At 41.7% G+C, this 16,336-nt stretch overlaps 2 protein-coding genes across 2 annotated transcripts; one reads left to right on the plus strand and one right to left on the minus strand.

Moving 5' to 3' along the window:
- Positions 1–2,003: 2,003 nt before the first annotated feature.
- Positions 2,004–10,027, plus strand: LOC311508028 (keratin, type I cytoskeletal 18). Its single transcript, XM_084572643.1, has 10 exons — positions 2,004–2,041; positions 3,458–3,730; positions 3,837–3,962; positions 4,398–4,480; positions 4,887–5,043; positions 6,312–6,476; positions 6,581–6,706; positions 7,537–7,754; positions 8,611–8,639; positions 9,151–10,027. The coding sequence occupies exons 2-10, from the start codon at positions 3,467–3,469 to the stop codon at positions 9,264–9,266; spliced, it is 1,284 nt and encodes a 427-aa protein (XP_084428769.1). The 5' UTR covers positions 2,004–2,041; positions 3,458–3,466; the 3' UTR covers positions 9,267–10,027.
- A 4,542-nt stretch (positions 10,028–14,569) lies between these two features.
- On the minus strand, positions 14,570–16,237 carry LOC311507302 (purpurin-like). The gene is made up of 3 exons (XM_084571599.1): positions 15,859–16,237; positions 15,633–15,769; positions 14,570–15,107 (listed from the first exon to the last, which is right to left on the minus strand). The coding sequence occupies exons 1-3, from the start codon at positions 15,973–15,975 to the stop codon at positions 14,681–14,683; spliced, it is 681 nt and encodes a 226-aa protein (XP_084427725.1). The 5' UTR covers positions 15,976–16,237; the 3' UTR covers positions 14,570–14,680.
- Between the last annotated feature and the right edge of the window lie 99 nt (positions 16,238–16,336).

Genomic DNA, 16,336 nt, shown 5'->3' on the forward strand with positions numbered 1-16,336 from the left:
AATCCTATTACATAAAATCATTCAATTCCTTTATTTGTATCACATCCTAAATCAACATGTCTTAAATCTAATTGCTACTGATTCAAAACTGTTTATTTTTATATTTTACATGTAAAGCACCCTATGACATGGTCTGAAGAAGTTGTAAATAAGTCGTATGCTGTAAATAAATTATTTATTTTAAGTTGCTAGACATGCACTTAAGCAAATTACTTATTTCCGATAGCAGCAGTCAAATTAATTTCTTAAATGTTGGAGGAAAAGAAGAAGTCTTTGTCTGACCACTATGCTTCAAAGGCGTGTTTTCTTCTGGCTGATTTGTTTGTTCCCGTTTTGCTGAAATTCAACTTGCAGGAACAAAAAAAGACAAATGTTTGTGAATGCAAATAGAGACATTTGCAATGCCAAGCTCACTTCCATTTGAATATGATAATGTGGTAATACCATGTTTGAGCCACTCTATTTTTTTTTTTATCGCTAGCTCTTCTATGTCTCTATCAGACTTTGCATGGTCAAAGTTCACAAGAGTTACAGATGTGAAGTATCAGACCTGCTCACTCAGCTCTCTGCCTCTGCAGGAACATAAGGGCGTGAGCATGGAAGTGAGTTTACGCGCCACAAAACACATTCGCATGTACCTGTGTGAAATTATGAGTGATACAGTGGATAGTGACCGTGTTTGAACTGAGCACCGCCATGTTAAAGTGCCTCAGCCAGCAGGTTTTCTTATTCCGAGTGACTTGTTGAATATTTTATCTCCGGCAGGTAGAGGTAGACGGAGGGTCGGGTTACAGGGTGAGGTGAGTGACTGCATGGCAGGAGGGCTCCAGAGGGCTGCAGGTGGGTGTCCACGGGCTTAGATGCTCACAGGGACAGATAATGAGACATTTAATAGCCTAGATATATGAGACGGCACGCTTTATTGTGATCAGTGATGCTGCTATAGAAAGATGAGGACTGATAATACAGTTTCTGAACCTTGAGGGGTTATATATGTAAAACTGCACTAGTCAACATGTTTATGTTGAAAATAATGATATGTTTAATGTTATAGGGGTGATGACAGATAATATCTTTGTTTTGGTTCAGCGGTCTTACAGTTTTACAGCACAAATGTTTTGGTTCCGTGTTAATGCTTTCATTAGCCTCGGCCACAATAGGTCATATTATCTAACTTCCACCTTACAGCAGGTATGGGACATCAGTGACAAGCTGGTGAACACGGGGGAAGAGTCAGATTTCTCCAAAGAATGACAGAGAGCTAAAAGGTGAGTGAATACTGACCATATGGGCGGAAATAAAACTGAGAATTAATCCCAGTGATGCTCCATGATCGACCCATCAGCTTTGTAAGGTGATATGTCACTGGTCCCCCTCTCTGCTTAGGAATGTGTTTTCTTTATTGTGAAGTGACTTGGCCGCTTGACCTTCACTTTGCAGATTGAATGCACATTGAGTTTCTCTAAATCCACCTTAAATCGGGGTTTAAGGTTAAGTTTGGTAACAGATGTGGATCAGTACGCAACTTACACACAGGTGATGTTGAAACTACTGGACGTATTTAGAAGTGTAGTAGTAATAGATGGTGGGAGAGAAGGGTGCTGTTTTAAGATTTTCAGACATAACAATTATAGCTTTATAGCTTTTTTATGTGCATGTATTTCAGATGTTTAAGGTAAAATTGTTTATTAAAGTTAAACTTAAGCCTGTTTGACAAACACTACAAGCTTAAATGGCTCAGTCCCGGTTCCTGGCTGGTTCTCCAAGTGCCTTCCCACAGGAAAAGGCACAAAGTGAACATTGAGTGTGTCAGCAAAGAGTCGTATTGCACCCCAGCAGCACAAATGAGATGGATGAGTGTGTTAGTCCCATCACACACTACCTTTCTCAAGGCCTTCAGGTGTTGTAAACACTCCTCCGGTTGGGAGTTAGCCCCTCCCACTTCCTGCTCATATTATATAAGCGCACCTGTAGCATCAGCAGGTCAGAGCCACCTGCATTCCTCTGGATCCCATCCTGACTCCACCTGAAGAAATTATTGGTAAGAAGAATCTTTTGAAATTATATTTTAAAACAAAAAATAAATAAATAAAAAGATTTCTGAACAATGAACTGTATAAATAATATTATTTCTGCTCGGTTCTTTCATTAAGTTTCATTCATTAAGTTGGGACTGTGAAATGAAAGGTGCCCTGAGATGAATCAGAAATATAACTGGTAGATAATGTTTCAAATGTCATCTAGCATATGATTTTATTCACTTTAATGTTCACTTACATTAAAACGTCATTCAACTGTTCATCAGCTGATAGTGAGATGAGCTAAAAATGAAATGGGAGTCCACTTCCTGCTGAACACAGTGGGTCCTTGTGTGACTGGAATTCACTCTGAATATTTTCTAGATCATTTTCCCAAGCTCTGTATCTTTCATCTGAAACAAGGACCGTCTGTCTCCTGCTGGGTCCTTTTGTAGTGTTGTGGGAACGGTGTTGCGAGGATCAAGTGACCGGGAGACAGAAAGGTTCCCTTGACCGCTAATCTGCCACACTGAAACCCAAAACACACACGCACGCACAGGCACACACACACACACACAGAGCCTCCTTGTGCTGCACTATGTTTAACATCCAAACAACAACTGGTCTTGCTTGAAGTCCAGGAAGTAATGCTGTTAAACGTCATATTAAATGAGGAAAAAGAGGAAAGAAAATAGAGATACGAGCACAGTATTTACATAAAATAAAATGCTCTCTGCACAGGAGCAACATACAGACAGAAATAGATATTTAATTTAAGTATTCAACCAGATTTATGTCACTAACGCTCAGCAATCTAAATATTTTGACCCTGCTATCTTGTCAGTTTGTTTCCGTTTCTATAAATCCTGCGTTAGTTTCTTCTTGAGTATAAAATGCATCTTATTATCATAGCAAAAGACTCCATGTGAGTGTTCTTAGTCTCAGTGAGAGGCTCTTACTAGGCCCATGGTTGAGGTGCAGTCATTTACATTTAGATTTCCGTCGTCTCGAATTGAAAATGTATTTGCGCAGAGCCGAGAATGACAGGCTGAAGTGGCAAAGACCATAAAGTCGTCCATCTCCTCCATGCAGATGGCTGCTTTGAATAGCCACTAGGCAGCCGTACACACACTCAGTGAAAGGCTCCTTTCATCATCTTCAGTGGGCGATCACCAGTCTTGAACATAAGACCCTACTTGTATTTCCATTAAAGTCTGACCAAATGCTAGAATAAAGCACATTTCCCTAAGGGCCTCAGAAGAGCCTTTTCTACAACCAGATCTCAGGTAACATTAGCTTTAAATGACTGCAATAGGTCAAATAGTCCGACATTTGAAGTTATGTATTTTCATCATGACGTCTCCCTCTAATTTGAACACCCATGCAATTTATCTTCACAGTGATGGATGTCAAAGTAATGTTCCTCTTTGCCTTCACAGCCAACCGTCATGGCCTCCAGCATCTCGATGAGAAGTTACTCCATGAACCGCCAGCCGTCCTTTTCCAGCCGCTCTCTCATGGACACCGGCCGTGCTCGCTCCCGTGCTTCCGTCTCCTTCTCGGCAGCCAGCCCGCTGACCCGTTCTGCTTCTATCGGACAGGACCTCAACGGGCCGATCAGCCATCATCTCAACGGGCTGCATGGCAACAGCACTAACGAGAAGGAAGCCATGCAGAGCCTCAACAGCCGACTGGCCAACTACCTGGACAAGGTGTGACGCACGGCACGGTGCTGCACCGTTCAGTTCAGCAGACTGGCAAATGATACAACGAGCAGTAAGCCGAAACACTTTAATCATTAAACCCCTTCTCTTTCAGGTGCGGTCTTTGGAGCGCGCCAATGCCGACCTGGAGATGAAAATCAAGCAGCTGATGCTTGACCGCATTCCCAAAGGTCATGACCTCGATTCCATGATGGCCCAAGCTCACGCTGTTGAGCAAGAGGTGAGCATGAAGTGACCTGCAGCCTAACAGACATGCCTTATATAGACAGATCCACTTTAAATGACAACTTCTGAGATCCCAGTCAACGAAGGCCAAGGTTAGGAATGACTTGGATTACTTTACATAGACAAAACATTTATGCAAATGCCAGCTTTTAATTTAGCTGCATCACTAAATTCATGCTGGATCTTCACCTGTGTTAACCTGTACTAAATGAAGCCAAGACAGACAGTTAATGATTGTTTAGGGGTTACTTTTAAACTAGGGATAGTCACACTTTAATGAAACTTGGATGCTTTACTTTGCTGGACATAGATTTAAACACTAATCAGTGTTGCTGTGATCGCATGGACAAAAAACGCACAGAAGGATGTGTTACTTTGGAAGACGATGAAGGAATGTCTGCCGCTATTAACCCACGTTAATATTTGTCAGGTGAGGAAGAGGACCTTGGAAAACGCTCGTCTCATGTTGGAGATCGATAATGCTAAACTGGCTGCTGATGACTTCAGAATCAAGTGAGTTAATTAATCATTACACAGAGGAGATGAACAACTGCAGTCTTTTGCGACAAAGCTCTTATCTTACATTCGTGCCGTAGTTGCAACTTAACACGTCTATCTGGTTGCTCATCATGACATCACTCTTAATATTTAGCTAAGAAATATTTGCCACTGTTTAGTGTAGTATTTGATCAACTCAAAGTCTTAACTTTTGAAACAATAAATGCAAATTTTGCCTGTTACCGGAGACTTTTTTCGGCTGCTGCCATTAGTTTCTAATTATTTTCTGTCATTTGAAACTATAAGTAAAAATATGCAAAGAAAAGTGACATATTTCTCTTCTTTAAGTTTAATTCCACTGACCAGATGCATCCTGGCTTTAAAGTCTACCTTATAAGGCTGTTTCTGTTTAATTTACTAGGTGGGAGACTGAGCTGGTGATGTGTCAGTCTGTGGAGCGAGACTGCGTCGCCCTGAAAAAGGCCAAGACCGACCACGAGCAGATCATCGCCTCTCTGAGGGGAGATCTGGACAGCCTGAAAGAAGAGCTCTACTTCCTCAAGAAGAACCATGAGGAGGTACGTCTGTTTTCATCTCTCCTTACACGTTAGTATCCCTTCCCTTCTCTTCTGCATCCACATTTGTACGACCGGTAGCTCTTTCTTTATTTCTCTATTTCACTCTTTATTTTTCTCACCAAGTACTTGGCATTTGCTTCCGTCTCATTTTCGTTTCGGCCGTCTCTCTTTTCGCCCAGCCTTCCCTCACAAACAGCAAGTTGTTCGATATCAGCCTGACCTAATTTGGTGAACTTTTTCAGAGCCAAAGTAGGCAGGAATTAGATGTTTGAGGCAGGGAGAGCACAGAGACGCGCAGTCCTCTTGTTACTATAGACAAAAGGAGCAGGTAGGTCTGGTTGCTCGAGCCTGCTCTTTGTCCAATCAGCTGATCCGCGGCGTCCTCAGAGGAAATGAAGATAAACTTACCTCCCCTCGTCCCAAAGAAAGGGCTGATCTCACTCTTACCGAAACACAGAAATCCAACTAAATACCTCTTACACTTCCCTAGCATAATGTGACACAAAAAAGTAGCTTTATGCCTATTAATTTGAGTTTATTAGCCAGTTACAGTTAATTTCTTACCTGGAACACATCATGCACACTTATCATTCTCATAGTTCTCACGTATTCTTGTTTGACATTTGTCTTATTTGACCGCTCTATGATTATTTAAATAATCTGTGTGGAAAATGGTGTCACGGTTCTTCTTAACCCGGCTCACTATAGACTGTAGATGCCTCTTTGTCTGTTCTCATCTCCAGAATCTGTGTCAGCCCTTTATGCTGAATTTCACAACACTGAAATAGACGAGCGGGATCTCTTGGGGTTGGCTCGGACACTGGATCACGTTGCGTTCTCTCACACTTTGCCTTCCCAATCAATTGATCGCAATGCTCAGGATAAAAAAATATACATATAACTGAGCTTTATTGCTCATCAAAGACTGGGAAAAAGCATGAATAACTCTCTTACACTGTCACTGAGAAGAGAGAGTGAAAGAGATCCCCGAACCGTGCATGAGCAGGAGTGCACGGTTGCGAGTTGAAAGGCCGGGTGTAAGGTGAGCCCTGTCCCATCAAGTATTAATGCCAGTCGTCTAAATAATGAAAACATCCTCTCTGCCACCCTGCGGTGTAGGATTCACAAGGCAGTTCCATATGTCGCCTGTTAACACTGATGTTAAACGCTGCACAACCTTTAGTCAAGTTTGTTCCGGCGCTCCATTAAACGCAATGCAATCCTAATGATTTTTAATAGGAAATAAACTTTAAGCTTGTCTCCTGCAGGAACTTGAGCAGATGAAGTCCCGCATTGCCAGGGATGAGGTGAATGTGGAGGTGGACTCTGGCAGCGGGCCCGAGCTGGGTTCCATTTTGTCGGAGCTGCGTTCCCAGTACGAGGGGATTGTCAAGAAGAACAAGGAGCAGGCGGAGCAGTGGTACCGCAGGAAGGTTGTTTTTGTCAGATGTCTTCTGGCATGTTGTTGAATATGTGGTTTACGTCAAGTTCTCTGAGTGAAGTCTCAATAAAATATACTTCTTTGCATCATATCCAGCTGGAGACAGTGCAGAATGAGGTGAAGGAGAGCAACGAGGCTCTGAGGGGAGCCCATGGAGAGCTGACCGAGAGGCAGCGCTTCCTGCAGACCCTGGAGGTGGAGCTGGAGAGTCTGCACAAACAGGTGAGCTCCTACACCTGAGGCACAGAAGTCAGATGAAATGGTAAATCAACATGCTCTTAGGTTTGTTTGTAAAACTAGTGCCACACACAAAGGGAAGGTGTGATGTTGTGGTGCTATTTCTTTCCCTGGAGGCAGAAGTCTGGCATGCTTGGGATCTCACAAGTCGGATTTCTACATTTAAAGTTGTGCAAACACAATCTAATGCACACAAACAGTGCCAACACCGCATCCACGGTTCTAAAAGTATGGTCTTGAGTATTAACTTTTCACAAAGCCACAATTAATCGTGGCGTTGACTTAAATAAAGACTGGTTTCAAAGGGAATTTCTCAAAGAACAACAAAGAAAATCCTTGTAAATGTTTAGGTTCAGTATCCATGAGATCTGTTTCTTTGTACTTTACCACTGTATCACATCATCTGGGAAAACTCTATTCTTGTTTTCCTTTCTTATAATCCTGTGTTGATAGTAAACATGTTCTCTAGGTCATGCAAGAACACACAGGATTCAGTTGCTAAATAGTGTGGTGGGTGCCTTTCAGTGGTGAGACTGGTAATCGTGTCTGAGCAGCCAATATTTGTTGTGCGTGCCAAGGTCTTGTCAGGTCATGGGTGTTTGTGGATTTGGCGACGATTTCAGAATCAGCAGAAATTCTTGAGGTTTGATTTCCACCAGCAAACACCTCCTGGTTGTTAACTATCACTGCAATTATGATGATTATGAACCCATGGTCCCCCTGCAACTTCTTACTGATCTCACATGAGCAATATCAATGGTAATGTTTGACCTAGCTCTATCAGCTTTGTAATTATTCTCCCTTTCCGTCCTCAGATATCAGCTCTGGAAGGTAACCTGGGTGAGACGGGTCTGAAGTATTCTGGCGAGATGGAGCGGCTGCAGGCCACCCTGAGCCAGCTGGAGGACGACCTCTCCCAGCTCAGGCTGGACATGCAGCGCACCAAGACCGACTACGAGCAGCTCCTCCGCATCAAGCAGAACCTGGAAATGGAGATTGCCACCTACAGGCGCCTGCTGGAGGGAGAGGAGACGTGAGTTTTGCACAATAATAACAAAGCTTTAATGCAGGGGTTAAAGAGAAATAATCGTTCATTATAGTCGCATAGCGTTGGCGAGAGAAGCACAAGCTATGAGACAATAAAACACTTTTTAAACGATTATGCGGGTTAGCCAAGGTAATCTGGAAGATAACACAGTCAAATTATCGAATTGACTTCCTGGTTTAACTTTCACCTACCGTGCTTAGCATGATTGTGCACGTTGTTTTCCTGTGGATTACTACCAAGACATGCTCACAGCGTTGGCTTCATTACAAATCCCTGTATGATCATCTTACCCCCCGGTGCTTCTTGCCCCTGCCAGCTGCCATTGTTGGGATGTAGCTGATCTTGGATTTTAGCACAGACGTTGGTGTTGTTACAGACAAGAAATGAGAAGCCAGCTACGATTTTCTTTCAAGGTTTACACCTGTGAAATGAAAAGATTCCCCGCTCTTCACCAACTGGTCTGGCGCGCGTACGCTTGTCTACTCTTTTACGTTAAAACCAATACTAATCTGATATCAACCTGATCTAGAGGAAGCTATGACTGATCCCCTGCCTTATAGACTTCAAGCAGTGGGAACCAGCTAGCCTGACTTACCATGAAGATAATAATCCATGCAAAAAAACACAATTTATTAATTTTATATGTTCAATTTCAACAAAATATGATGCAATAATGATAATTAAAGTTGTGATTTTCTTACCTTAAAGAAGCTCAATATAGTTGTTTCCACCCGTTTCCATTCTTTATACTGAGCTAACCAGCATCTATATAGATCTATGATAATATTTAGTTTGGTTATTCAAACGTATTTCTAACAGTTTCTTCTTTTCTGCCCATCAGGGTCAAAGAAGTTCCTCCTCCACCAAAAAGTGAGTCCTTGGCTTTGCCAAATAGCAACACCTCATTAGGATTCAGTTGTGAATTGCGTACACCAGTGTAGTGAGACAGACAGACAGACAGACAGACAGACAGACATATATTTTTCAACACACCCAAGTGGCCCCCGGACTAATTAGAGTTTTCCAAAACAATGCAAGTACCACTAACAGCTCAGCTCCTATAGCAACCAATGTGGGTGTCAAAACAACTATCCCGGTGTCGTAACTGTGTCTTAATTTGACAGACTCATGGCAATTCATCTTCCGGATTAACAAATCCTTTGTCTCACAGCATTAAAAAGACAAGACAACCCAGAATGAATGATGTCTTTTTAGGTAAAGCTGAATCTGTTTTCACAAACCAAATGTTTTAGTAAGAATTACCCACCTCGCCCATATTTTTCTTCTTCATTCTATCCCCAGGCAACAGTATGTCATCTGAATTAATCTAAAGTTCACACCCCTTAATTCCTCTTTCTGATCTCTCGTCTCTCCGGTGCAGAGGAGCCTGATGTTCGCACCAGGAAGATTGTGAAGGTGGTGACTCAGACGATGGTCAACGGCAAGGTGGTGGACGAGTCCAGCGAGGTGGAGCAGATTGAGGAGACAAAGAAATAGAAAGCAAGTGGAAGGAAGTGGAAGTAGAGATTAAAAAAAAAAAAAACATGCGTAGAAGAAAATGACAGTGTTTTGCAAAACAAAATGTGTGAAAGAGAAAAGTTCAGTCAGAATTTTAGAGATGAATTGTGGAGACAGAGAATCGCCTTCATTCAGATTTACAAGTAAAACATAAACAAGTTTTCTGACATCAGTGATTTTTTTTTTTTTTTGCTATTTTGTTGAAAAAAAGCAGTACAAGCGTAACTACACACACAAAAAAGCCCTGTATTGCTGTTGCTACGTCTGTATTTTGTTTTATGTGTTTCATAGATATGTGTGTGAGAGGACGTGACTAACCATTGCTATATATCTTCATACTGTTTTATTAATAAAAGGTTGTGTAGTTAGACAATATATGTATTTCCTAGTGCGGTCAAGTTTACTCAGAGCCACTGTAATACATGTCTCTTTTACAGGAATATCATTTAACTGTCTTTGCCGTTTTTTTGTTTGTCCTCTGAATTAAAAGATTTGATTAATCCACGGCACGTTTCATTCATGTTTTCACAGATATGCTTCTTTGCCACACTGATCCATATTTTAGGGTCCCTTGAGACAAAGACGATGCTGACCCAGTTTTAATTTGAAAAGTTGCGCTTTTGTATCTACCTGCACCACTCACACTCCCGTCAGCTTGACATGATTTCACTTTGTGGGTTAAAGTGGGCTCCCTCCAACTTTCTGATGAGTAGGCAGCTTCCTGCTTCACAGATGTAGTTGAAGATATGGACGGTGACGGGGTTGATTTCAGGTGGGGAGCGGGTGAGAGCAGGACCTGTCATGGTATCTTCTTTTGAACGTTTCCCGTTACCCTTTTGGGTTTTTCTTGCGTTTTTTATTTTTACTTTGTAAGCTTTATCCATGGTGTGTGTTGTCTTGCTTTACTTCCTGTGTGTTGCCTCCTTTGATTGTTTTAATGGTGTCTCCTTGTGTGCTCTGCCCTCATTAGTTTCACCTGTATCCCATTAACCCCTCTGCCTGTGTGTGTATATATAGTCCTGCCATTCCCTTTGTTCTCAGTCAAGTTGTCTGGGATGTGAAGCTACTGCTGCATTGTTACTAGCTCCCTTTCATTTCCTTGCGTTTTTTGTGTTTGTTTGTTCCCTTAAGAAATTCAGCATTAAACTGAACTTAATTATTTCATACAGTTTAGCTTCCTCGTGTTTGTGTCCTGCATTTAGGACCTACCTCACAAATCAGATCATGACAGGACCTCTACAGTAGACTACTTTGCATTTATGATGACACCACGAAACGCTGTCAAATAAAACCATAAATGAATTTATTCATTATACTGTTTCACAGACAGAAATCTCTGGTTTGTGTTAAATAATTAAGTTAATACGAATGCAGTGTGTTTACAATCAGGTGCACATTCATTCATTCGTTTTCTGCAGCTGCTTACTTGTGTAAAAATAGTAGTAGAGAAGATCTTGAATAGACAGAGTGGCATTTCTGTCCGTGGAGCCAAACCAAAATAAAACGATCACTCATGTCCTTAAAAAAGAACAGAAATAATTGATGTGGGGAAAATGTTCTGAGCTATAAAACACAGAAAGAAAATGATACCTACAGAAATTATAAGGGGTGAAAAAGCTGCTTTGTGATTCGTAAAGTTTCTCATACCTTCCCTCAGTTATTATGTGGATTGACACATCTGTTGTTGTTGAGGTTAGGTATGAAGTAATGTCTCTCACAACCTCTACTTATAGATGCATGTTGGTCTCTGACAATTAGTTTAAAGCTACGTCGGCTAGGTTCAAGTCCTTGCCCAGTAAGTTCAGAAACTATTGTCCTGTGTTTTTCTAACAATAAATGATGTGAAAAAGTAATAGTAACAATAAAAATGGAGTTGGAGTAATCCACAGCCACTAGGAGTGTGGTGGTAAAATCTGGAAAGTGTCTGTTGCTCAAGACAAAAAGAAAGAAAGAAACTTGAAGTTGGGGAGGATCACAGACCAAAAAAGATTTGGCATTTTTGCATTGGTGTGACTTTTTTTGCGTTGGAGAGACCTGAAAGAAGAGAAGAAACTGTGGCCTGTAGGCACATGTATCAACACAGTTTGTGTAATTGCTCCCACTTCCAGAAGGGGGAGACAAATGTTCTGCACTGTACCTTTAATAGCTTCTATCATTAAGTTTATCATCCACGTTCAGATGACGAAACATTATCAGTTATATTATGGTACAGACCATCTGAACCAACAACTCTACACAATTTCTACACAGGCAGTTTTTTTTTTTTTTAGCAATCTCTCTAACATTTTGCTGTTTAGATAGCATATATGACAAACTAGCAAATCAGGTATGAAAAGGCTCCTGTTACAAACATATAGTCCATGAGTGTTTTGTAACAGCATAATAAGAGTGGGATTTTTGACTAGTTCACAATTAGTCTGGACAAACCGACTAAATGTGACTCCTCAGCCTCAAGGTATCCTCATGTGCGCATTCTTGCACTTCCCCCAAAATTGTGACAAAGGCTTGTTTGCAGAACAGTCAAACAGACAAATTTGTCAAGACCCCCGGCAGAGTCGTAAAACCACAGAGACGGAAAGTCTGATGAGTCAAAGGAACAAGTCAGATGTTCAACAACGTTACTGAAGACGTCCAGGTGAAGACAAAAAAGAGAGACAGGAACTAACTGGAGCCATGTGATCATAATGAGCATAATTTAAACCAGAACCAGCAGCATATATAATTTAAATACTTTTACTTCTATAAGTTATCTGTAGATTCAGAAAATTACAATACAATACTTTGTACACTCATGAGCCATGCCGAGCTATTGGAAAGTGATTGTATGATGAAAACAAAAATCAAACCCCTGATCCTATACCATAAACTCTCTTGTGTACGATTAACAGCATGTCAGGACCTCTTGAATTCTGGGCCAGAAAATCATAAATTGATCTTTGTTTCGGCTAAGATTTGTCTGATCTTCTAACATGTCTTAAAGCGTACAGTTAGGTCCGTGTACGTAAGGTTTGAACACATTATAATTGCAGTTATGTATTGAATATGGACTTAAAATGTAGACTGTCATCTGTAATTTGAAGTTATTTACATCCAAATTGGAGGACGTTTTAGGGACTGGATGACTGGAAAGGTGCCTCAAAAACTGGTACATGGACAGCTATGGGCTAATCTGTCATTATGTCTTCATCAATTGAGCAGATAAAAGTCCTGGAGGTCTTTCCAGTGAAACAGGTCATCAGGGATAGCCATAACAAATCAATAGTTTGATTCATTCTGAGAATAAAAACAGCAAACAAGTGATCCCAGCAACGTTAAAAGACCTGGACATCCATACAAGACAGCAGTGGTGGATGAAAATAAACCCCCCTTTATAATATCCAGCCCAGCCAGGTTAAGAACTCTCTACGGTGGGTAGTCATGTCATTACCCAAGTCTAAAGAGAAGACTTCATAAGGGGGAATAGAGAGGACCCCCTCACAAGGTGAAAACCATTCACAAGCCTTAAGATACTCTGCTTTGCCAGAGCTAAAAATCTAAAGCTAAAAAAGGCCAGAGCAATCTTTGGAGAGAAGAAACTCAGATCAACAACAACCAGAATAACAGGAAGAAGACATATGGACTTAACAAAGCTTTGAAATTATTTGCAGATGACGGGACACGTTTATCCTTTAAATAGAAATCAATTTGGTAACCCACAAAACATATCAACATATACATAGTTTATCTATCCGTCTGGTTTGACTGCCCTCTGGTGGACAGATAATATTGTTTTTAACTTTAACAAACACTGCATATACTCAGGTTTATCTAAGGTAATGAGTTCAACAGTAAACTATGCTGTGTGGAGCTGGTTCTTTAAAAATCCAAAATGTGACTGAATTAGAGGAAAGCTACTTGAACGATGGAGAGAATAATAAAAAGAAAAAAATGCAACCAGCATTTCTTATCATTTCAAAGCGGGCCCTTGCACTGAAAAAGAGCTGTCAGATCATAACAGAAGTATGAAGCACTGCATTTTTTTCTTTTTATTACTCTTCAGAATCACAAATGGCCTGATTCCCAAACGACAACTGATCCTATCAGAGTTAAGCCAGTTTATAAACAGACAAGCTCGCACTGTCCCGCCAACCAGGGTCATTACTCTCAGCCATTATCCGTGATCCCCCGTTGATCCTCTGCTGCACAAATTCCTACTTTTCAGCTGCTCTAACAAACCAGAAAAGAAAAAATTTCAGAGATTGAACAACACTTCAAGTCTGCATGTTCCCCATGTGTCTGTATGGGTTCTCTCCAGGTACTCCGACTTCCTCCCACCATCCAAAGACGTGCTTGTTAGGTTAATTGGTGATTCTAAATAACACAGAGGCTAACACCTATGGCCAGGTGTGAATGTGAGTGTCTGTCTCTCTGTGTTAGCCCTGTGATAAACTGGCGACCTGTCCAGGGTGTACCCCAATGACAGCTGGGATAGGCTCCAGCCCCGCCGCAACCCTCCAGAGGACACGCGGTTACAGAAAATGAATGAATGAATGAATGAATGAATGAACAATACTTCATGCTAAGCAATGGATAATTCTCACAATTTAACAAATGCAGCTATAGAGAAACTGTATTTCTGTCACTCTTTCTCAGTCTTTCACTGTTAAACTCAAATAACAATAAATTGGACAGCCTGATTTTGTTTCTCATTTCCTGACAGTATTCAGTAATGTAACTTATGACGTTCTGGTAATGCCGTCTAATTAGTTCAAACACTAATCTCTGCGCTGCATACAAGACGCAAAACTTCTAATTTGATCCTTGACCCCAGAGATCTCTCAAGTGGCTCAAGTGTTGAGTTAGTATAATAGGACTACTTCTAAACATCAGACCACCAGTAAGCCCATTCCTGCTCAAAGCGTATTGTGTTTGGTTCGGCTGCATTTTCTTGGGCTCAGAAGGGATTAACCACCTCCAGCGTGCAGCAGATTTCCACATTTTCAAGCCTGAAACTGCTGACAAGCGTATTTTTGTCGTTTGCATTGTTCAAACTTCTGACCAGAGTAAAGAAGACATTTTCACAGATTTTTGTTTAGAAAAATATTTTTTTATTTTACCTTTCACATTCACCCAAATACCTGTCTGCACCCAAAAACAGTGACATTTTCATTTGACATACAGTGGATACAATGGAGTGAAACAGGAGGAAATAGGTGAAAAAGAGAAACAGATGAAGATGTTGTCTCGCTGCCTCTTTTTTTTGTACATCTCTTGTCATTTTTCTGCATTGATCACTCTCACATTTATATCTCTTCTCACATACACATGCACTCTTTCATTCTCCCTCTTCTTGCTGTTAAACCACCTAGACTGCAGCCAGATGGTGCACTCCTGCTCTCCCCTCTCTTTTCTATTTAGCAGGCTCCGGACTGGAGGACAGGTTGGAACTGTCCAGCCATGCAGATGTCTTCCTGTTTCTGACGGACGACGCGCTGGATGGCGGGAGGCAGGCCGCGGGGGTTCCTGGAGAACACGAGAGCGTAGCCGTCCTCGCAGCTGCCGTCTTCTTTCACGGTGCGGCAGGCGTAGGTGATGGCGTAGTTGTCATAGTCAGTGTCGATCACCCAGTAGTTGTCGCCTTGGTTAGAAAGAAAAGGAGAGTTTGAGGAGGAACGAGGGGATGAGGGAAGGATGCGAGGAAGTGTGGAAATGTGTGCGTAGAACTGACCTCCACTGGACAGGTAGCTGGCTAGTCCCTGGTAGTTCATGAACATCTTGCCAGGGGTGGTAGGGTCGGGGACGGAGTACTGAGCGGCCATGTCGGCGCACACAACCCAGAAACTGCAAAGCGAGGATGCAAAGACAAATCTTTTCAAAATGCAAGCCTGTTTCCTAACTAATTTTTAAGCGTCAGAAAGTCCTCAGTGTGCAGTAGGACGATACGTGTGTGTATTTTACAGACCAAGATGGTTTTCAGTCTATTCCATAAGCACTAAAATCAGCTGTTGTTCTTCAAACCCACATTCCTGTGTAAAAGCTCTCCTCTCCAATTTACATTTCCTCCTAATCCTTCATAATCCAGGGAAAACCCAGCTTGTAGCTAATGCTGCTCAGATGCTAGTCCCTAAAGTATGCCTTAAAACTTTAGGTGGACCCTGAACACAACTTGAGCACCTTTCTCAACTGAATATTTGAGCTCCCTTCACCACCCGAGGTCTTAAAGAGTCAAGAAGGGCGTTGTGTTTAACCTGACCCTTTCTTCTAATCAGGGGGTGTTAAAAGAAAGGTGACACCAGATGGTCTTTGGTTTAAGCCAGTATCTCCAGAAACTCTGAGGGCAAATCTCTAAATGGCTTTCTAACTCACCCAAACAGGGTGACACGTCCCTTGGAGGAGGCAGTCATGGAGCCATCATCGTCAATGGTGTACTCAGCCGAGATGTTGTCCTGCAGGAACAAGCCTTCTGGGTCCTTCTTCTGCAGCGCGTACCACTTTCCTGCATACTGCAATGTAAAGGAAAGGAGAAAGAAAGTCAGACACTTTCTTCTTTTCTAATATACGTGCTATTTGTGTGTGTTATTAATTCACGCACCCTCTTGGGGTCGAAGTCCTCCTTGACTGAGAAGCGGTCAACCACACAGTCGGCAGACAGGCAGCGCTCCACGCAGGACACGAAGACCATCAGCAGGGCCAGCTTAGAGGATCCCATTCTGCAATGAAAATAAATATATATCAGTGTTTTAACAGTCCAATGACCAAAGGACCTGTGGTATTATTCCTGCTAGGATTCTGCATAGAGGCTCAAATAGATTTAGACTTATCAGTCTATCAACTCGTACTGATATCGTAAATGTACCATCAATATACTGTATCTGGCAAATAAAGCTAAAGTTACAGAGGAGTAATACAGAGCAAACAAAACAATTCTGTGGTAAATGTTCAGTCTCAAAATGCACCTCCAGAAAAATGTCACATAGACAACAATCTTTGATACCAACATACAGCATGATGATAACAAGCTTTCTGATCATTACTGCAGAAGAAATCCAGAGAACGCTAACTGTCCTATA

The sequence above is a fragment of the Chelon labrosus genome (assembly GCF_963514085.1).
Source record: "Chelon labrosus genome assembly, chromosome: 22".
Classification (NCBI taxonomy): domain Eukaryota; kingdom Metazoa; phylum Chordata; class Actinopteri; order Mugiliformes; family Mugilidae; genus Chelon; species Chelon labrosus.